The sequence below is a fragment of the Scyliorhinus canicula genome, chromosome 1 (assembly GCF_902713615.1).
Source record: "Scyliorhinus canicula chromosome 1, sScyCan1.1, whole genome shotgun sequence".
Taxonomy (NCBI): domain Eukaryota; kingdom Metazoa; phylum Chordata; class Chondrichthyes; order Carcharhiniformes; family Scyliorhinidae; genus Scyliorhinus; species Scyliorhinus canicula.
The window spans coordinates 133,894,456-133,917,945 of NC_052146.1; the positions used below are offsets into that span (position 1 = coordinate 133,894,456).

The following is a 23,490-nucleotide window of genomic DNA, read 5'->3' on the forward strand; positions in this document are numbered from 1 at the left end:
AGTAACTTCATTGCAGCCTACTTATGACAAGAATAAAGATTATTATTATTGACATACCTAAACTTTTAGGGTCTTATATCCATCATATACTGTGAAGACTTTCTAATAATTTAACAGGTTGATATAAAATATTAGCTCAGGAGCCACCTTTGTGGAAGCCCTGTGGGAGATGAATTGACGCAGTGAGACTTGCAATGTGGAAAGAAAAGCACTACCTAACTTTGAGGGGCATTTCCGAAAGAAAACACCTACAACAGATAGATAACGCCTGCAGCTAGAGTTATTTTCTTGAAATGGAACAAATAATTCAGAATCAGCCCAGTATTATACACCAAAATTACAATGAGGCAACAGGACCAGATTTACATCTATTTCTGCCCCCTAACAAAACATTTCACTTTGTTTTTGTTTGGGTGGAATAGGAAAGCAACCTTAAGAGAAAACGTTCTCCATTTTGGTACTTTCTATCATTCAACCCCTTTTCAGAGATCGTAACAAGGGTAATCCGGAAAATCCTTTTTGCTCTGCTAATTAATGGAATTAATTAACATCATCTGACCTGACAGGCCAACTTTATTTCTCTCCCCACAGATGCTTCCAACCTGCTGACGTTTTTCATTTTTATTTCAGATTTCCAGCATGTGCAATTTTTTTTTGTATTATGCACCCGCATCTGAATGTAATTCAAACTTAAAATCAGAAGAGCAAAATAAGATAAACTGTCAATAATGCCTTTTAAATGCTGGGGAAGGTGGAAGTTGTAGGCTGGAAAATTTTTACAATACTCATTTATTTTTCCATGAATCTGAATATAATAGTTTACTGATTATTACAATTTGCAAGATGCCTGAGCGACCTTGGAGCTGGTTTTCCTCTTTAGGGCTTTGCAGATATATGCACCAGCCTCCAGTAACTTTGCCAGGTCGACTCCCTAGAAAATAACAGAATAAAAATGTTTTATTAATGCATATTGGGAATTACATGATGACAAAGACCACAGTCCATTTTCTTTTCTTTCTACCATCACGGTGGTTGCACAATACAATGAAAATGGAAACTGTTAATTAATCAAAACAATAAATCGATCTCCAACATTCCCAGAAATAACACAAAAATAACCAAAGTGATGGGAGAGATTTGGGAACTCTAAAGACAAAAGTTTATCCTACTTCTTTCAAATGTACTTACCACGTCACTTCCCAAATTACTAATGCTCTGTATCCCAAGGTTCTGTTTTATTAGAATCATTTGAAAGGTATTCTGGCCATTTGAACTCAATTAAGGCAACTTTGATTGCTGTGGCACCATACGTTGTTCAAAAACAGGAAATTAATGGTCTGCTTTTTACATAGCACTTAGAACAAAAAATACTGAAGTTTAGCACTGAAATAGAAAATAAGAATTTGAACTTTAAAAAAAACACACACACACACAACTCAGGCTGTGTGTAGTTACATAAAATTGAGGAGCGCGAAAACTGAAATTTAACCTTCGGTCTTGTCCCAGCTAATTGATGCACCCATGTACCTGCAGAAGGGTTGACAGCTGCTAGCCTATCAATCTAATTTTCCTCACTCAGTAATGCCCAATCTTAAAATAATTTGGTTTGGTCAATAGTTGTCTTTGCCTTCCACTGTTACCCCAGCTGATTAAATCCCACCTAATTAGTTTATTAATTTATTTATTGCTTCCTTTTATCAGCTGATTCACGATGTATCATGTGTAAACCAGCAGGAGTAAATTCTGTTCAGAATTCAGATTACTCCTGAATGTCAGAGTCAGAAATTTCCACACTTGTTTCAGTTGTGCTTATTTGATACTTCCCTCCATCAAGCTTCAAGCCATCCCCTCTGATTAACAGCTGGGTGTCAGTTGTATGTCCCGGAGTCAACAAAAGTTCATTTTTTAAATTTCAGGACCTGAATGTTACGACAGGGATATTTTTAAAATATAAATTTAGAATACCCAATTAATTTTGTCCAACTAAAGGGCAATTTAGTGTGGCCAATCCACCTAACCTGTACACCATTTGGGTGGTGGGGGGGAAACCCACGCAGACACGGGGAGAATGTGCAAACTCCACACGGGCACTGACCCAAATTTGGGATCTCGGCGCTGTGAGGCAGCAGTGCTAACCACTGTGCCGCCGTGTTGCAGTTCGACAGGCATGATAGATGGTGGGAGCATTAGAGAAAATAGACAACAGATCCCATTCAACAATGCAGACAATAAATGACACTGCAGGTGCAAGTAATCAGCAGAAGAACCTAATTGGTAGCAAAAAGCTTGTAAAGGACGCAATTGGAAGGATCTTTCCACCAGTTTGCTGCTCCAGGAGGGGAAGAATTGAACTTCACTGCATCAAATCTGAGATTGTTTGACAGCATTTACATAATAATAATCTTTATTAGTGTCACAAGTAGGCTTACATTAACACTGCAATGAAGTTACTGTGAGAATCCCCTAGTCGCCACACTCCGACACCTGTTCGGGTACATTGAGGGAGAATTCAGAATGTCCAACTCACCTAACGAGCACGTCTTTTGGGACTTGTTGGTGAATTAGACATTCTGAATTCTCCCTCAGTGTATCTGAACAGGTGCCGGAGTGTGGCAATGAGGGGATTTTCACAGTAACTTCATTATTAGTGCCACAAGTAGGCTTATAAGACTGCAAAGATTATTATTACATGTTAAACAACAACCTGAAAAGTTAAAACAAGAACAAAATATTTCCCTAAAAGGCATACATACTGTGTGAATTCCAAGCCCATTCAACATGTACACTACATCCTCAGTTGCCACATTTCCAGATGCGCCTTTAGCATAAGGACAGCCACCCAAGCCAGCCACTGACGAGTCCACTGTACAGATTCCCATCTGAAAAAACAAATGGAAAATCCCAGTATAGCAGCACACTTCTGAACATTAAAAATTGCATTACTCTTGGGCGTGTAACCAGCTAAGGGTAACAAAGATTATGGGAGCAACTAAACATTAAATATGAAATTAGCAAAGCTAGTTACCTAGTTTTTCATGCTGTTTTTGTGGTAGTCACTTAAGGAAAATTTCAGCTTACAATCTACTAAACCAGCTTAAAAAAGGTACCCAATCACGGGGAACAGAACCCATGAGTTTTGATTCCTTTGGCACTACAGTTTATTTTAAATTGCTTTTTTAAAAAAAAATCTTTTTATTGGCTTTTCTCATTTATAAACAGTTGTTACTTATATACATGACATTTTTCTTGCCTGCGCTAATTTGCTTTACTTTACAGAGAGGTTTGTTTTGTCCTTCATTTATTTGACTAAGTAAGTACATTTTGCTGCCCTCTGGATCGGTCTATGACATTTCTCTTCCCCCCCCCGGGCCATTGGTTTCAGCACCCTTCTTCTTCTCTCGTGGTTTCCCCATCATCATTTCTCCCCCACCCCCACCCCACCCGAGAGGTCAGCGAGAGTCCCCATCCTACCTCTGTCCCCAGTTCGTCCTCACATTTTTGTCTGGTCCCGTCCAGTGGTGTTCGAGCTCTGTCCAGTAGCTGTCTGTATATTTTCACACATAGCCCTCCCTTCTCGCTCCTTGTGCCTATCGGGTCCTCTAGTAGTGTGCTTTCTGAGGCCCCGGGGTACCCCACTGTCTCTTTGCGGAGGAAGTGCTTTATTTGAAGGTGTCTCAATTCCTGTCCTCTGGCTAGTTTCCACTCAGTTCGTCCAGTGTCTCCAGTCTGCACCCTACGTAGAAGTCCCCGACCGTCAGTGTGCCCCCGTCCCGCCTCCATCTTTTGAAGGTGGTATCTAGCATGGTTAGGGGGGGGGAACCTGTGATTGCCGCAGATGGGGGCCATGGGGGACAGTTTGGTTATCCCAAAGTGCTGTCTCAACTGGGTCCACGTTCTCAGCTTGGCCGCTACCACTGGGCTTGTTGTGTACCTTGTTGAGGAGGATGGGAGTGCTGCTGTAGCCAGGGCCCAGAAGGTCGTTCCTTTACAGGATGCCTCCTCCATTTGTACCCAATCTGTGTCGGGTTCTTGTACCCATCCCCTCACTTTTTCTGCCGTTGCTGCCCAGTGGTAGTATTGTAGGTTCAGTAGAGCCAGGCCCCCTCTGACTTTCCCTCTTTGCAGTGTCGGTTTGAGAATTCTCGGGTCCCCCCCCCACCCAAACACAAACGCCATGATTAGCCTGTCTATGTTTTGGAAAAAGGGAAAAAGGCCTTGGGGATGAAGATCGGGATGGATCTAAACAGGAAAAGGAACCTTGGCAGTACATTCATCTTGATCGTCCCACTCTTCCTGCCAGGGAGAGTGAGAGTGAGCCCCATCGTTGAAGGTCCTTTCTTAGTTTCTCCACCAGGCTGGTCAGGTTCTACTTGTGGATCTGTGTCCAGTCTCTGGCTATCCGGATTCCCAGGTAACGGAATCTGTTCTGGGCCGTTTTGAATGGGAGCCCCTCCAGCTCTGTATCCTCCCCCTTTTGGGTTCCCTGGGAATATTTTAAATTGCTTAACAGGATGTGGGCATTGCTGGCTAGACCAGCATTTGTTGCCAAACTGCCCTTTGAAGTCTTGGTGCTGAGCCATCTTCTTGAACTGCTGTAATTCATATGGTGCAGGTACACCCACAGTGACATTAGGGAGGAAGCTCCTGGATTTTATCCCAGCAACAGTGAAGGATTGGCAAGATAGCTACAAACCAGGGTGATATGTGGCTTGGAGTGGTCTTGTGGTGTCCTCGTGCATTGCTGCCATTGTCTTTATGGTGATAGAGGTCATGAGCTTGGAAGGTACTATCGAAAGGGCCTTGGTGAGTTGCTGTAATGCATCTTGAATATGGTAACATGGCTCCCACTGTGCATTCGTGGCGGAGGGAGTGAATTAATATTCAAGGCGATGAATCAGTCTACAGAACATGACATGGTACCAAGTTTGATGCTTTAACAAGAACAGGCGGCATAGTGGTTAGCACTGCTGCCTCACAGCGGCAGGAACCCTGGTTCAATTCCAACTTGGGTCACTATCTGTGTGGAGTTTGTACGTTCTCCCAGTGTCTACGTGGGTTCATCCGGGTGCTCCAGTTTCCTCCCATAGTCCATAGATGTGCAGGTTAGGTGGATGGTCATGTTAATTTTCCCTTAGTGTCCAGGGACGTGCAGCTTAGGTTGTTGGGTTACGGGAATGAGAGGGGGGGGGGGGGGGGGGGGGGGGGGTAGATTGCTAATTTGAAGGGTCAAGTGGCCTCCTTCTGCACTGTAGGGAGTCTACGATTGGGGCACCAATCAAACGGGCTGCTTGGTCCTGGATGGTGTTGAGCTTTGAGTGTTGTTGGAGCTTCATTCATCCAGGCAAGTGGAGAATATTCCATCATACTCCTGACTTGTGCTTTGTAGATGGTGGGCAGACCTACGACAGCCCAGACTTCCCAGCTTCAGACCTACTGTTATCTGGAAGCAAATCTCAAATGATTATAATTTGAATTTAGTTGAATAGATATTTAGTTGAATTAGAGTATGCCTGCGGATGTGTAACTGTGCGCAGTAGTTACAGCAGACAAGCTGCATTGTAGCTCAAACTGTACAAATTCAAGTCAGTATTACAACTGGGAAATCAATCACTTGTAATTTGCTGATACTCAGTTCATCAAAACACTTTTACTAGAACTCAGGTTTCCCAATTTATTTATCTATTTTTAAAAAAATTATTTTATTTTAATTTTTTTCCAATTAAGGGGCAATTTAGAATGGCCAATCCACCTACCCTTCACATCTTTGGGTTGTGGGATGAGACCCATGCAGACATGTGGAGAATGTGCAAACTCCACACAGACAGCAACCTAGGGCCAGGATCGAACCCGGGTCCTCGGCACCGTGAGGCAGCAGTGCTAACCACTGCTCCACCGTGCCGCCCCAGTCTTCCAATTTAAAACAAAACCCACAAAAGTCTTAGTTTTAAAAAAATTACTAGCCTGTAATGCTGCAAAGATGTTGACAAGAGCCTGGCCATATGTATCATGACAGTGTACAGCTAATGCACTGACTGGAACCTCCTTGATTACTGCTGTCAGCATTTCCCGCATGCTGCCTGGTGTTCCTATACCAATGGTATCCCCCAGGGATATCTCATAACAACCCATGGAATAGAGTTTCTTGGCTACCTGCAAAACAAGAAGATGTACAAGTCAGCTGCAAGGTTGACTACAGGTTTTAATCAGTTCTGTTGATTCTGTAATGCATCTTATTATTTAGTGATGTACAATGTTTAGTGTAGAACATCAATAAATTAGGTGAATATGACAACATCTGCTTTTATACTTAAAATAGGTACATTTCATATCTTAGTATCCATTTTATTAGTAGTGATTGCTAAAAAGAAAATTTCAATTTGTGTCCTTCCTCTTCCCCCACTCCCACCATACTTGCCTCTGCAACTTTAATAGGGGAAACATTCCCTTCATAAGGGCAGCCAAGTACACAGGACACATATCTGAAAGAATACAAGAGATTAAGTTAATTTAATGGATTCTCAGTCTATGAACAAAGTTGTGAAAAATTGATGGTCTCTATAGAGGCCTCCTCTAACTAGAACTAATCAGTATGGATAAGTTAATAATGAAGCCCGAAACAGAATCACAATCTGTAATTGGTCAGACCATGGTTGCATGTTTCAATTCGTTAACTGAAACCAGATTTCTGCTTTATTTAGGAGCAGTATTTGTTCCACCTTACCTGGGTATGCCCAATCATCAGATCCAATCTGATAATCAGTAACAGTTTATCTCACCGTACATATCAAGTTGTGTTGAAGCTCTGCTAGTTCCTTTACCTAATTGGGCTGGTATGATTGTGTATTATTTGGAAGACTACTCATGTCTCCCTATGGCAGAAAACAGCAAGTGCAAAGAAATGTGTATATATATATAAAATAAATATTTTCCAGTCCCTCCAACATTGCTTTGCACTCCCGTTATTCCAAGCTTTACGACAGCACTGCTAAGTGCAGTTTCCCTTAAGGCAATGCATAGATAGTAGTGTGGTTCAATGCGCCATTGAAGTTTCTAAATTAAAGCACTACAGTGCTTTACAGTCAGACTCAGACTAAAGAAGAAATTAACATTCCACTGAGTTCAATAATGCGATGGCTCCATCACCCATTTCTGGAAAACGAGATCGCCTGAGACAGAAAAGGTTAAAATCCTCAAAATGGCAATTAAAAAAATTATATTTGTAAAATGTTTTAGAAGAATGTGCAATCTATGTTCTAGGTTTTAAGTTTCAAATAAATTAGGCTTTCAGTTCTAAGAACTCAATGTATTGAAGTATTGCAGAGAAGAAGCTGGAGTTATGATACCCGGAGAGACCAATAACCTGAAGAGAAAGGAATTCCCAGCTAACTCTTGAAGAACAGGATCAATGAACACAACTTTACTTCACAGAATTATAGAATTTACAGTGCAGAAGGAGGCCACATGGCTGATCGAGTCTGCACCGGCCCTCAGAAAGAGCACCCTACCCAAGCCCACACCTCCACTCTATCCCCCTAACCCAGTAACCCCACCCAACCTTTTTGGACACTAATGGTAATTTAGTATAGCCAATCCACCTAACCTGCACATCTTTCGACTGTGGGAGGAAACTGGAGCACCCGGAGGAAACCCACGCAGACACAGCAAGAACGTGCAGACTCCGCACAGACAGTGAAGCAAGCTGGGAATCGAACCTGGGACCCTGGAGCTGTGAAGCAACAGTGCTAACCACTGTGCTACCGTGCCGCCCTTACTTTTAAAAGCTTTACTGGAAGAGTCAAACACAAAAACAACAAAATTATGCAAGCATTAACAGATCAATGGTATTTCACTCTATTGGATGAATTCCACTTTGAACAGTGCATACAACGAAGACACGTCTTACAAAACTACAAGAACTTACATCACTCCCCACACTGCTGGAACCACGTGCAATTTCAGTATTTCCAACTCCAGTATGTGAGATTCTCCACTTTTCACACTCAATGGATTTGGCCCTCAAATTGCTTTCACCAGAAGCAATGTCCTATCTGAAGTTCCGATGTGGTTAACACCCAAATGGCACACTCTTGCAGAATGTCTCGGTTCACGACAGCCTTGATGGCATTGATTCTCCAGAGACCCCCCCCCCCCCCCCCACTAACTGAACCAAGAGTTTGGTCTGTGCATGTACTGCAACTGAATAAAAGCTGTAACTCAGGAGATCTGAAATAAAAACAGAGAGTGCTGGAACAACTCAGCAGATCTGGCAGCATCTGTCTTCATAGAATTTACAGTGCAGAAGGAGGCCATTCGGCCCATCGGGTCTGCACCGGCTCTTGGAAAGAGCACCCTGCCCAAGCCCACACCTCCAACCTATTCCAGTAACCCCACCTAACCCAAGGACAATTTAGCATGGTCAATCCACCTAACACTGCACATCTTTGGGCTGTGGGAGGAAACCGGTGCACCCGGAGAAAACCCATGCAGACACAGGGAGAACGTTCAGACTCCGCACAGAGCGACCCAAGCCAGGAATCGAATCTGGAGTTGGGAAACAACTGTGCTAACCACTATGCTACCGTGCTGCCCCGGTATCTGTGGACCAACAAAGAATCATATTAATATCAAAACATCTGTTTCTCTCGCAGATGCTGCCAAACCTTCTGCGAGACTTTGTTTTTATTTATGTAACTCGTTATCTCAATTAATTTTAATTAGCCTTTTTTGTTGGCTTTCATTCTCATAGCAACCTCAGTCAGAGTTTAACTTCTCAAACATGATGTCATAACCACAAAGGCCAATTATCTCCTCTCCAACCTCCCCCCCCCCCCCCCCGGTTCCAAGCTTTCCAGAATGCTCTTTAGATTCACTCTGAATTTAAAGGGCTATCCCATAAATACAAGTTCTCTGCCAAACTTCAAGAAACTATAATAATTCGGGACAGAATTAATAGTCACATGAACAATTTTCATCTATACCAGTTGAGGATGTATATCTGATGCATTTAATAGCCAAAACGTTTGGGAAAATAATAAATCTGCAGCTTCCCTGTGATGCAGTACATAAACTCACCAATAGAAAAATGCGTAAAATGTTTTTCAACGTGGAAATGTGAAAGATTTGTAATCTTACCCTCGGACTGGAATGCTCGAATCCTTTGCCGCTTTCATCACTTCTTCAAATCGCTGTAGACTCTCATCAATAGAACAGTTAATATTTTTTTTGCTGAACATTTCTGAGGCAGCTCCGAAGATAGCTACCTCTCCTGCACCTGCTTTGAGCTGTGAAAAAACAGTACATTATGGTACTCATGACACAGCGATATGATAAAAAGGGGAAACGCAGACCAAACACCTGATCCTAGATTAAGCCACAAGGATGATTATCAATAAATTATGAATCCACAGAGAGTTCACTGATAAAGAAAATTAGGCACATATGATAATTTAATTATGAGAGTTGGGGGGGGGGGGGGGAAGATGTTATACCAATACCAAATTCTAATCATTGACTGTGACAGGAGTTACAATAACTAACTCTCCTGCAGCAGTTTCTACTGATTTGAAAACGACACCTTCCCCATAATCTGCCCATAAAATATTTGCGGGGCTAAGTATAATGCCATTTACAGAAATCAATTACTGAATGTAGTGCAGTCCTGTGTTATATTATGACATTTTCTGACTATTACCGGACAGACCTAAATTTTACAGGCCAAAACAGCTTTAATTACAACCAATGAAGAAATGGAAAATTTCCCAAAGTTTAAGCATAACAAATGCAATTGAAATATAATTGGTTAACTATTCTCAGTAAACTATTCTCAGTAAACACAATTTCTGAACAGTTCAGCTATCATTAGTGTACTGCAAATGCAGCCTTCTATGGTTTCAAAAATACTAACTCAGGGAATTCTCAGATTTTACTCTTACTCAACAAAGTACCAACCAAATCCATAGTTCAGAAGGAGGCCATTTGGTCCATTGAGTCTGCACAAATCCACCAAAAGAACACTCAGCCTTGGCCCACTCCACCGTCTTAACCCCCAAAACCCCACGTATGGATCATGGCCAATCCACATAACCTGCACATCTTTGGACTGTGGCAGGAAAACAGAGTACCCGGAGGAAACCCACACAGACACGGGGACATTCTGAAAACTCCACAGTCACCCAAGGCTGAAATTGAACCCGGGTCTCTGGCGCTATGAGGCAGCAGGGCTAATCACTGTGCTGCCTCTAATGTGGGAACCAGAGCTACGGATCAGAGGATAGGGTAGTTGTTGAAGGGGCAGAAATAGTATGCATCGAGTCTGTGAGGAAGGATAGACAGTTCATAGGGCAAAGTTGGGTTAAAGTATTTTTGTTTCAATGCAAGGGGTGTCAGGAATAAGGTAGATGAACTTAAGAGCATGGATCAGTACTTGGAATTACATGGATTTCACAAGGGCAGGAATGGTTGTGAGATGTTCCGGGCTTTAGATGTTTTAAGAAGAATAGGGAGGGAGGTAAAAGAGGAGGGGGAGTGGCACTATTAATTAGACAGTGCATCACAGCTGCAGAAAAGAAGGTAGTCGAGGAGGGTTTGTCTACTGAGTTAGTATGGATGGAAGTCTGAAACAAGAAATGAGCAGTTTAATTCTGCCCTTGGGTGACTGTCTGTCTGTGTGGAGTTTTCAGGATTTCTCCACGTCTGTGTGGGTTTTCTATAGACCCCCCTAATAGCAGCAGAGAGATCGAGGAACAGATTGGGTGGCAGATCTTGGAAAGGTGCAGAAGTAACAGAGTGTTGTCATGGGTAACTTCAACTTCCCTAATATTGACTGTACCTCCTTAGTGTAAATGGTTTGGATGGTGCAGATTTTGTCATGTGTGTCCAGGAAGGATCCTGACTCAATATGTAGATAGGCCGACTTGGGGGGGGGGGGGGGATATTGGATTTGGATTTGCTTGGCAACGAACCAGGCCAGGTGTCTGTCTCGGTGGGAGGGCATTTCGGTGACAGTGACCACACTCCTTGACCTTTACCATAGTCATGGAGCGGGATAGGAACAGACAGTATGGGAAGGTATTTAATTGGGCGAGTGGAAAATATACTGCTGTTAGACAGGAGCTGAGGAGCATAAATTGGGAACAGATGTTCTCAGGGAAATGCACAACAGTAATATGGGGGTTGTTTAAAGAGCACTTGCTGCGAGTGCTGGATAATTTGTCCCACTGAGACAAGGAAGGAATGGTAAGGTGAAGGAGCCTTGGATGACAAGAGAAGTGGAGCTTTTAGTCAAGAGGAAGAAGGAAGCTTACGTAAGGTTGAGAAAGCAAGGATCTGGCACGGCTCTGGAGGGTTACAAGGTAGCCAGGAAGGAACTCAAAAATGGACTTAGGAGAGCTAGAAGGGGGCATGAAAAAGCCCTGGTGGGAAGGATTAGGGAAACCCCAAGGCATTCTACACGTATGTGAGAAATAAGAGGATGATCAGAGTGAGAGTAGGGCCGATCAGGGATAGTGGAGGGAACTTGTGTCTAGAGTCTAAGGAGGTAGGGGAGGCCCTAAATGAATATTTTGTTTCATTATTCACTAGAAAGAAGGACTTTGTTGCTCGTGAGAACAGCGTGAACCAGGTTAATAGGCTCAAAAGGTTGATATTAAGGAGGATGTGCTGGAAATTTTGAAAAGCATCAGGATAGATAAGTCCGCTGGGCCAGATGGAATATACCCAAGGTTACTGCGGGAAGCGAGGGAGGAGATTGCTGTGCCGTTGGTGATGATCTTTGCCTCGTCGCTCTCCACTGGAGTAGTACCGGTTGATTAGAGGGAGGCGAATGCTGTTCCCCTGTTCAAGAAAGGGAATAGGGAAATCTCTGGGAATTACAGACCAGTCAGTCTTACGTCTGTGGTGAGCAAAATACTGGAAAGGATTCTGAGAGATGGGATTTCTGATTATTTAGAAAAACATAGTGATTAAAGATTGTCAGCATGACTTTGTGAGGGGCAGGTCATGCCTCACAAGCCTCATTGAATTCTTTGAGGATGTGACGAGACACATTGATGAAGGTCAGGCAGTGGATGTGGTGTTTATGGATTTCAATAAGACATTTGATAAAGTTCCCCATGGTAGGCTCATTCAGAAAGTTAAGGGACATGGGATACAGGGAAATTTGGCTGCCTGGATACAGAATCGGCTGGCCGAAAGAAGACAGCGAGTGGTAGTGGATGGAAAGTATTCCGCCTGGAGGTCGGTGACCAGTGGTGTCCTGAAGGGATCTGTTCTGGGATCTCTGCTCTTTGTGGTTTTTATAAATGACTTGGATGAAGAAGTGGAAGGATGGGTTAGTACGTTTACCGATGACACAAAGGTTGGGGGAGTTGTAAATAGTGTTGAGGGCTGTTACAGGTTACAACAGGACATTGACAGGATGCAGAGCTGGGCTGAGAAGTGGCAGATGGAGTTCAACCTAGATAAATGTGAAGTGATTCATTTTGGAAGGTCAAATTTGAATGCAAAATACAGGGTTAAAGGCAGGATTCTTGGAAGTGTGGAGGAACAGAGGGATCTTGAGGTCCATGTACATAGATCCCTCAAAGTTGCTACCCAAGTTGATAGGATTGTTAAGAAGGCATATGGTTTGTTGGTTTCATTAACAGGGGATTGAGTTTAAGAGCCACGTGATTTTGCTGCAGCTTTATAAAACACTGGTTAGACAATACTTGAAATATTGTGTTCAGTTCTGGTCGCCACATTATAGGCAGAATGTGGATGCTTTGGAGAAGGTGCAGTGGTTATTTACCAGGATGCTGCCTGGACTGGAGGGCATGTCTTATGAAGAAAGGTTGAGGAAGCTAGGGCTTTCCTCACTGGAGCGAAGAAGGAAGAGAGGAGATTTGATAGAGGTGTACAAGGTGATGAGAGGCATGGATAGAGTGGATAGCCAGTGACTTTTCCCCAGGGCGGAAACGGCTGTCACGAAGGGACATAATTTTAAGGTGATTGGAGAAAGGTATAGGAGAGATGTCACAGGTAGGTTCTTTACACAGAGTGGTGGGTGCGTGGAATGCACTGCTAGCGGAGGTGGTGGAGTCATAGTCATTAGGGACATTTTAGCGACTCTTGGACAGGCACATGGACAGCAGTAAATTGAAGGGGTGTAGGTTAGGTTGATCTTGGATTAGGATAAATGGGCGGCACAACATCTCTCGAAGGGCCTGTACTGTGCTGTACTGTTCTATGTAGAGGTGACTTCACAAGTACATATCTTAATTTACAGGGGGGAGGTTTTGTGGCACAGTGATAGCACACCTATCTCTGGACCAGAGGGTTTGGGTTCAAGCCCAATGCCCTGAGGAAGGATTCACGGAGACTTCTGATGGTGGCCATGGTGTGAGTGGTTGCACTAAGGGCAGTTCCTGCTTGAAGACATAGAAAAGAGCTCTTTTTACCCAATATCGGGTGCAACTTTGACGGAAAATTGTTCCCCCTGGGAGTGGTATGTCTGTTGGTTATCAAACCCGGCTGAAGGTGAATGACTTGGCCAAGGAGTTGTGGCGCAGAAACCAGTGGAAGGATGGCGAACGGTGAAGGGCTAGTGCAAGTAGCAAAGCCACAGATGCAACAGTTGATGGCCTTTTCAAGGAAGAGTTCCACCAGCAGAGGAAAAAGATGCAGGAGGAACGCTTGAAAGCCATCGAGGGATAATGGAGATGGTGGAGAAATGCTTCGAGACACAGTGGTCGCAGATCCGAGAGATTTCAGGGGGTGATGTTGGACCATAGCTCGGGTGATGGCATTGGAGATGGAGGTAGGGCTCTTGGAAGACCTCTGTAAGATGTTGAGAGCAAAGGTGGAGGAGCTGTAAATAGATTGAGAAGGCAGAGTCAGTGGATAGTGGGCCTGCCTGAAGGAGTGGAAGGTGTTGAGTGCCACGAGGTATGTTTCGAGAATGCTGGCGGGGCTGGTGGCAGAGGGGATGTTGGACAAGGCCCCTGAGGTGGTCAGAGCGCATAGGTACCTGAGGCAGGGGGGTCGTCCCGGGCGGTGATCGTGAGGCTCCACAAGTTCATGAAGAAGGAGAAGATTCTGCAGTGGGCCAGGGAGAAGCGCAACTGTGAATGAGGAGGGAACAAGATCTGAATATACCAGGTCATTGGAGCTGAGCTGTCAAAATGGCGTGCAGGGTTCAACCGTGCCAAGGCAGTGCTGTATCGACAGTGGATCAGATTTGGGGTGCTCTACCCGGCGAAACTATGGGTGACTTATGAAGGCCAGGAATACTATTTTGATGCCCCAGAAGCGGCCAATGACTTTATCAAGTAGCATTAACTGGGGGAGAATTGAACTGAACAATTTTTTTGTGTGTGTGTGGGGGGGGGGGGGAAGAGAGAGAGAGATGCTGGCACTTTGTTCTCAATTACTTCAAAGGCCGAGTGGGAGTTGGAGGGAAGGTTTTTTTTTTCCTCCGACGTGGAAGATTTTTTCTTCTTTTTACTGTTGGGTCGAGAAAGGGTAGCAGGGGTGAAAAGTTTATAAGGGGAGGGCTGTCCCCTCCCCCTCCTGCTGCCTGGGGCTGTGTTTTTTCTTTTTGTTTGTCTTTGGGGAAGTTGACCGGTGGTAGAGATGAGTCTTTGTTTGAGTGGGGGAGGGGGAGGTCAGCAGGAGCCTTTGGGCAGGAGTCGTCACGCTGGCAGGTAATGTTGGTGAACAGGTGGGGAGAAGGCCGAGAGAGGTGGCCGGGTTTGTGGGGGGGGGGGGGGGGGGGGGGGGAACCGGGTGAAATGAATAGGGGTAGAGCTGAAAGGAGAGGATGGTGGATGATAGATGGGGAATGGAGGTGCAAACCCCCGGTACGGCTGATAACATGGAACGTGCGAGGGCTCAATGGACGGGTGAAGCGATCTCGGGTCTTTGCACACCTAATGGGTTTAAAGCGGAGATGGTCTTTCTGCAGGAGACACACCTCCACGTGAAGGACCAGGTTAGGCTGAGGAAGGGATGGGTGGGTCAGGTTTTCTACTTGAGGTTTGATTCAAAATTGAGGGGGGTGGCAATTTTGATGATTAACAAAACGCGGTTTGTGAGCACGAAGGAAGTGAGCGACCCGGGTGGGAGATGTGTGATGGTGAGTGGGGTATTAGAAGGGACGCCAGTGGTATTGGTGAATATGTATGCACCAAATTGGGACGATGTAGGTTTAACAAGGGGGTTCATGGCAGCAATCCCGGACTTGGTCACACATCAGTTATGGGAGATTTTAACTGTGTTCTAGAGCCAAGGGTAGATCGGTCGTGCCCCAGGTCAATGGGTAGAATACGAATGGAAAAGATGGGTATGATGGACCTGTGGTGATTCAAGATCCATGGGGAAGGGAGTATTTCTTTTTCTCACATGTGTGCAGGGTGTATTCAAGAATCAACCTTTTTATGGTGAGCCAGGAGGTTTTGGTTGGGGTGGAGGGTGGAGAATACGCGGGGATAGTAATCTTGCCTCATTGGCTGGAGATTCGGCTTAGATCAGGGTGGGAGCAGAGGCCGGGGTGGAGGCTGTATTCGGGGTTGTTGGCAGATAGAGGGTTTCACGACAAAGTGTGAGCTGTGATTAAAGATTATATTGAATGAAACCAAAACGGGGAGGTGTCGGCGGCCACATTTTGCGAAGCGCTAAAAGCGGTGGTTCGGTGGGAGATCCTCTCGTTTAAGGCTCATGCAGATAGGGAAAGGAGGGAGGAATATTCACGGCTAATGAATGAGATAGTGAAGGTAGATAGAGAGTACTCGAGGGCACCCACCATGGAGGGATAAGCGAGGAGGAGAAAATTGCAGGGGCAATTCAACAGGTTGACAATGGGCAGGGTGATAGTACAGATGCATTGGGCAAGGGGGCTGCAGTACGAATATGGGGAAAAGGTGAGTCGAATGTTAACGCATTAGTTATGGAGGTGGGCCACGTCCTGGGAAATACTGAAGTTCCGGACTGGGGCAGGGGATGTGTCGGAGCCGGGGAAGAAAAACGAGACAAGTTGGGGCATGTTCGTGACCATGTTTGAGGAGCTGTTCTTCCACCACTTCACAACCTATTCCTCAAAAAAGGGGAAAAAAAGTGTGGGTGTGAAGGTACACTAAAAGAAATTTACAGGACACTGATAAAGGATATGAATACCTTGTATGCCGACACAAAGCACACTCATTTTACCAATTCGTCCAATAGAACAGAGGAATTAGAATAAAAGCAAAATACTGTGGATGCTGGAGAACACAAAGTGCAGGAAAAACTTGGCAGCACTTGTGGAGAGATTAACAGAGTTAACATTTCAAAGTCCAATATAACTGTTCTTTGGAACAAAAATAATTATCTGCTCCTTAAATCAATGAGCCAATCAAAATCAAGGAAAATTTGAAGTATCAAAATTAAAAACAGACTGAATTATAAAAACAAGTAAAGGTGAACATACAAACCTCAGAAGCACTACCCTGACAAAAACACACACACTCCAGCTGTGTATCTATGTTTGAGATTAAGAAGTTCCTGCTACCGCTGAAAGCATTCACTCAATTTTTCTGAATGTTAGATTAAAGAATAGAAGGCTTAGTTGAAGGCCTGAGCTCTTGAGTTTAACAATACATGGCAGGTTGCTATCTTGCACGGTAGCATGGTGGTTAGCATAAATGCTTCACAGCTCCAGGGTCCTAGGTTCGATTCTCGGCTGGGTCACTGTCTGTGCGGAGTCTGCACGTCCTCCCCGTGTGTGCGTGGGTTTCCTCCGGGTGCTCCGGTTTCCTCCCATAGTCCAAAGATGTGCGGGTTAGGTGGATTGGCCATGCTAAATTTCCCGTAGTGTCCTAAAAAGTAAGGTTAAGGAGGGGGTTGTTGGGTTACAGGTATAGGGTGGATACGTGGGTTTGAGTAGGGTGATCATGGCTCGGCACAACATCGAAGGCCGAAGGGCCTGTTCTGTGCTGTACTGTTCTATGTTCTATGATACAGTATTTAGGTATTGTTTTAAAACTAAATGCCAAAGTTTGCACATTATTTGATAGGAAGCAACCAGAGTTAAAATGACTTTTAGCACACTCTGCCTAAATTTGCCACTAAACCTGGTGAGATTTTTAAACTCAGACATAAGATCAAATCCAAAAATAATTCTTGCCTGAATAATCAGTGCCTTATGATGATGCATTTACTCACTGGCCATGTTAGAAATGCTCTCAGAATGAGCTCTGAAGAAGGATTCCGCCCGAAACATAAATTTATCTTTCTCCTCTTGCATTCTGATGGTATGTTGTTATTCTAGCATTGCAAGATTTTCTTTTTCCACTTGTTTAACATTTTAGCAAGCATTTATTTAAAAACCTTTGCACCTGTCGGGATCACACATATCTAACCAATCTCAATGTTATACCAAGTCAAATGTGCAAACACTTGTACTTCACTTCAAAAAAAGGCTTACAAAAATTAATTAAGTTTATTGATAGAAAAGGATTATTGTACAAGTTCTGTAATGTATAACCTTAGGCCATACTTGTGGCATGGAATTCCCTTAAAGTTGTCAATGGAGAGCATTTTGTCCATTAAGTAAACAATGGAAAAGTGCAGGTCCAGGAATGCACACTTACCGCAGACTCAAACCCTTGCAGGTTTGGAGTCAGCACTGGGTAGCTCACATTCGGATATTTTCGGATTCCTTGCATCACTTCCTTCTGGTCAGCCATCTACACAGAAAAAGGCAGTGGGTACATTCCAACACATCGAATAGGCAAGTACAAGTGTAATCACTTACATAAAGCATGATCTTTGAGGGCTCCAGTACAACATTAACTGACCAATGTCATGAAGTGCCATGTCCAAAGTGTCAGGTGCACAGTAAAATAGTATAACAATAATCACAAAGAATCAGTAAAACAACTTGCATTCTAATGCAGTAAGATATCCCAAGGTACTTCACAGTATTAACCAGAATTTAACAACAAGCCACATAAGGCAGTATTAGGACAGATGATCAAAAGCCTGGTTAAAGAGGTAGATTTTAAAGGAGCATCTTAAAGGAAGAGAGAGAATTAGAGAGGTTTTCATAGAATCATAGAATTTACAGTGCAGAAGGAGGCCATTCGGCCCATCGAGTCTGCACCGGCTCTTGGAAAGAGCACTCTACCCAAGGTCAACACCTCCCCCTATCCCAATAACCCAGTAACCCAACCCAACACTAAGGGCAATTTTGGACACTAAGGACAATTTATCATGGCCAATCCACCTAACCTGCACATCTTTGGACTGTGGGAGGAAACCGGAGCACCCAGAGGAAACCCACACACACACACGGGGAGGATGTGCAGACTCCACACAGACAGTGACCCAAGCCGGAATCGAACCTGGGACCCTGGAGCTGTGAAGCCATTGTGCTATCCACAATGCTACCGTGCTGCCCTAAATAGGGAGTGAATAGGTTACAGGACAGCTGATGCCTCTGGGAATTTAAAAAAAAGACAAGTAACCAACATTGGATATATTTTCTCCCAAGTTCTAATGTACAGAACTTAATGCATGTATGGCCAAATCCATTACATCAGGTTTTCTTTCCAATGTTAGAAGTTTAGTTTCCCCAAAGATTAATTTTTAGTTTGCCTCAGTTTCCAATACTTTTATTTACCAGTTTTATTTACTAGCTCTCCAAAACGCAAAATAAACAAAACACACTTGCGGAACCCCTCATCCGCACCACGCACCACCCCCCCCAGGGCAAATTTCACCTTCCGAAGATGTTTATTAGATCCCCCAGCCACACCGAGGCACAAGGTGGAGAAGGTAAGCTCCGCCCCAACAGAACTCGCTTGCGAGAGATCAACGAGGCGAAGGCTAAAACATCTGCCCCCACTCCCGTCTGCAACTCCGGCAGATTTGACATCCCGAACATGGCCCCAGGGCATACGGACCCAAATCCACACCCAGGACGCCGACATGGTGCTGAAAAACGACTCACAAAATTTCTACAACTTCAGGCAGGACCAGAACATGTGCACATGATTAGACGGCCCCTCACACACCGTTCGCAAGTATCCTCTACCCCCTCAAATAGCCCGCTCATCCTTGACTTTGTCAAAAGCACCCTGTGCACCACCTTCAACTGTATTAACCCCAGCCTAGCGCAGGAGGTTGAGGCATTCATCCCTCTCTCTCTTCCCGTCCCCTTAACCTCGCATCCATCCTCCTCGGTGCAAATCCATGATTCCCCTGGATCGGCATCAGCCTCGACCCCGCTCCCGACCTAATGCACTGCCGGAATTGCCTCCAAATCTTCAACGTGGCAACCACCACAGGACTTCCAGAATAATTCCCTGGGGCAAACGGAAGCGATGCCGTTGCCAGAATCCAGAACCCCAACCCCCTTTCACCCTCACCCATAAAGCCTCCAACTCCCTACTCCAGCCCCGCACCTTCTCCGCGTTCGCCACCTAATAATAATGTAAGAAGTCTGGAAGGTAATGTGAACATAGAACATAGAACAGTACAGCACAGAACAGGCCCTTCGGCCCTCAATGTTGTGCCGAGCCATGATCACCCTACACAAACCCATGTATCCACCCTATACCCGTAACCCAACAACCCCCCCCCCCCCAACCTTACTTTTATTAGGACACTACGGGCAATTTATCAGGGCCAATCCACCTAACCCGCACATCTTTGGACTGTGGGAGGAAACCGGAGCACCCGGAGGAAACCCACGCACACAGGGGGAGGACGTGCAGACTCCACACAGACAGTGACCCAGCCGGGAATCGAACCTGGGACCCTGGAGCTGTGAAGCATTTATGCTAACCACCATGCCACCCTGCTGCCCCTTGCTACCCTGCTGCCCCTTGTGATGCCACCAGGAACAGATCTCTCAAGGCCGAAGTTTAGAATAGGGCCATGGTCTGACTTGGACGACCACGGTCACACTTGAGCTGTTTCTCATGTCACACTTTGAAGCAAGTGGTCACAACCTCCTTGGCCTGCCCTCAAGCAGTTGGCGGTTATCTAGATTTTCAGTGGAAGCTTGAAACCTGGGACTTCACCATTCGGGTCAGTGGTTGATGATGTTAACAGTCGGCCAGGAGGTGCACCATCAAGAGGTAGAGCTGTTGTAGGTTTGTAGGGTGCAGAGTAGTTCCCAGTAGGCACTACAGGTTTTCAGATGGATGTGTGGGGACTTCAGGGGAGTGCTTCGTTAGCTGTCAGTGTAGCAGCAACAGAACCCTGTATCATGGTCATATCGTTTGTGAGTCTGTGTTCATAAATTGCTCAATCATCTAAAACAGAATTACAAAAGCTGTTTAAAGCCAGTTCCATTTTCTAACCTGCTTACCTGAGGGACCCATTTTGGAGAGACAAAGCTTGTGGCTTCCACAACAGACAACCCAGCCTCAGAGAGAAGGTTAATTAACTGAATTTTCACATCAGCCGGAACAATGACCTGCAAGCAGAAACATCTCAAGTAGGCAACTTGCATCCTGTACTAAAATGACAGACACCGAGAATCCAAAAGCAAATATCAACAGAGGTTTTCACAACTAACCCAACATCAGTGAGATGTTTCCCGGCGATTCTCCGGGCCCCGATGGGCCAAGTGGCCGACAAGTTTGGCCGAGTCCCACCGCCGTGGATTACTCACCTCCCACACGGCGGGACTTGGAAGGTGAGTGTGCGGGGGCCGTCTTGGAGGGGGGGGGTGGAGGGATCCGATCCTGGAAGGAGGTGGGGGGGGGGGGGGGGCACCGTGGCCTGGCCCGCGATCGGGGCCTACCGATCAACGGGCAGGCTGGTTCCGTGGGGGCCTACTTTACTCCGTGCCGGGTCCCTGTAGGGCTCCGCCATATTGCCCAGGGCCGGCGCGGAGAAGGGAAAGCCCATGCATGCGCGGAATTACGTCGGCTGTTCCGCGCATGCGCGGACTCGCGCCGGCCGTTCCCCGCTGGCTGGAGCTGCGGGGGCGCCTCCAGCAGCAACATAGCCCCCTAGAAAGGTGAGAATGCCTCACTTTCGGGGGCTGTTGACGCCGGAGTCGTTGCCGCCAGTTTTCACGCCGGCGTGGGGGCATAGCCCCATTTTTAGAGAATCCTGAGCATGGTCTCCAGAATTGACTAAACACAGTCACACTTCTGTTTAGTAAATATATATTATGAATGAAAAATGAAACTGAAAATCGCTTATTGTCACAAGTAGGCTTCAAATGAAGTTACTGTGAAAAGCCTCTAGTCGCCACATTCCGGCGCCTGTTTGGGGAGACTGATATGGGAATCAAACCGTGCTTCTGGCCTGCCTTGGTCTGCTTTCAAAGCCAGCGATTTTGCCCTGTGCTAAACCAGCCCCTATTATCCTGTACCTATTCCATGTTTCCACACTTGGCAGGGCCAATGCAATCTTTGTTAGTACAAGAACTGTTTAATGCTTCATAAACTAAATTAGGCCAAAAATAAACTAGACTTTTTGTATGGCGACAAAAAAATTGCTATATGAGGCTGAGGCTTTCTATTTAACTTATGGACTATCACTTATTCTCATCCCAATGAAATCAGAGATCTTACATCCAAAGGCCTGGTTTCATTGGAATTAGATACCAAACTCAACTGTGAATGAGGAGACTCGCAAAACCTTGGGCTTAATAATGCCCTTAAAATTGTAAAATGTCCCAAGGTGCAAAAGATTCAAGTAACTGTCTTTCAGGTCAGCCAATTGCCCCACAGGTTTAGTTAACTATCTCATCCATAAAAAATAACCAAGATTTACTTACTGCAAGTTTTAAATTCTAGCAGTTTATTTTTACTGACCTGCTCTCTAACACTGCCAGATCCAGGGAACAAAAAAATATTCTAAAAAATGCCAGGCTGGGGTCTTTCATTCATGTGTGAATTTTGAGAGATCCGTTTAACCAGGCATTCATCTGCAGTGAGCATTACAACTGAATCTAATTTTCTCCTAATCTAATCTCCACACTGTTATACTTCTAGTAAAGTAGAGCAGGAGGATTCAAATAAAAAGAGGGTCCATGGTTAATTATCAGGTGCAGAGACTGTGAGCAAGGAAGCTGGATCAATTACAGTCCTCCTATCAGCATCCTGTTCTAGTCTGAATAGAACAGCTACATAATCTACGCCCAAAATGTTGAGTGACAATTTAGAATATGATCTCTCGTAAGACCTTATTTATAATGGGGATGTTTGAATCAAATGGGAACTATGTCCCCATAGTGAGTGCGTTTATCAGCATGTTTCTCGGCACTCAAAAACAGCAAGAACCACAACGCAATCCAGCGCGACTCCGGTTAGATACGGGGCCTCAGCGGAGAACGCGGGGCCAAGACCGCACTTAGTCCCATTTTCTGCAGAGCGAGCCCCTGCTCACTGAAACTCCTCACTGAAGGGAAAGATCGAGATGTCATTTTTAAATGGCGTCATGATCTCTTGACGCCCGGACGTGACACTCGAACTCCCCAAAGCCCCAACTCACCTTTAAGGGGTGTCCGTCTCCCCCCCCCCCCCCCCCCCTCCCCAACCACTATCCCACGTGCACATGGCACCCCAGGCTCAATCACTCCCGCGCAAAAAATGTCAGAATGGCATGCTGGGTGCCAGCCTGGATGCATCTCTGCCAGCTGGAAGTGTCACCTGGTACCTTGCCAGTGCCACGCTGACAGTGTCAGGGTGCCAGGCTGGCAGCAGCATTGCCACGGTGCTACCCTGCCCAGAGGGCAAGCACCGGATGCATCCAATCCCTTGGGAGAGCCCGAGTGCCATACCATCTGTTTCCCGTTCGTAGGCACCAGTACCGAATGGTGCTCGCCTGTGGTCTCCAAGGCAAAGGGGATAGATCCCAATGCCTTGGTTACCTCAGGAACTGCATTTTAAAGAGTCAGATTAGCTGTCTCACTCCACTATGCAGATTTGCCAAAAAGTGATCCACAGACAATAGGCGGGCTTCACATCGCGACGTCTCACGGGATTGCGTTAGATCTCACGAGGCGTGGCGAGCTAGGTAGATCCCAGAAGGAGGGCCCCCAGCATTTACCGGCCACGTTGCTTTTCAGGCACAGCTTGGCCGGTAGATCGCACCCAATATCACTGAATAGATTTGATACAGTTACTAGAAAACACAGAAATTCCTTCTTCTACAATCTTCCTTCAAACTCTTGCTGTATTGGATTCTGCCCAATGGCAACTCTTCCCCATTACCTTGATTAACTTCTTGTCAAAAGGAAAACGTTAATTTTAATCTTTCAAAAGGTTTATTCCCTGTTGTTAGAGCTCAAAAGCAATTATTTGCAATTGAAAATTTGACTTCACCAATCTTCGTAAAGTAAATTCTTTGCACGGAGCAGGATTTTCCCAGTGCTTTCCTGATGGATTTCACCAAACAATGAGTGATTAAATTCTCTTCAATTGAGAAATAAGGTTAGCGTGCAGAAAACAGAATTGAAATCAACCAAAGGAATGTATTAACATCTAAAAGCCATCAAGTAAAATTGTTGAT

The 23,490-nt window shown here is 45.2% G+C and overlaps 1 protein-coding gene across 3 annotated transcripts in view; it reads right to left on the reverse strand.

The window, feature by feature from the left end:
• Window positions 1–624: 624 nt before the first annotated feature.
• The window catches only part of LOC119967682 (hydroxymethylglutaryl-CoA lyase, mitochondrial-like), a 41,964-nt gene continuing 19,098 nt past the window's right edge, over window positions 625–23,490 (reverse strand). For all 3 annotated transcript variants that reach the window (XM_038800538.1, XM_038800520.1, XM_038800529.1), the window contains exons 3-9: window positions 20,330–20,437; window positions 17,604–17,699; window positions 9,133–9,281; window positions 6,416–6,479; window positions 5,962–6,150; window positions 2,754–2,879; window positions 625–931 (exon numbers count right to left, since the gene is read on the reverse strand). In XM_038800538.1, coding sequence (XP_038656466.1) covers window positions 830–931; window positions 2,754–2,879; window positions 5,962–6,150; window positions 6,416–6,479; window positions 9,133–9,281; window positions 17,604–17,699; window positions 20,330–20,437 — 834 coding nt within the window. In that variant the 3' untranslated portion in view covers window positions 625–829. The remainder of the gene's footprint in view (window positions 932–2,753; window positions 2,880–5,961; window positions 6,151–6,415; window positions 6,480–9,132; window positions 9,282–17,603; window positions 17,700–20,329; window positions 20,438–23,490) is intronic.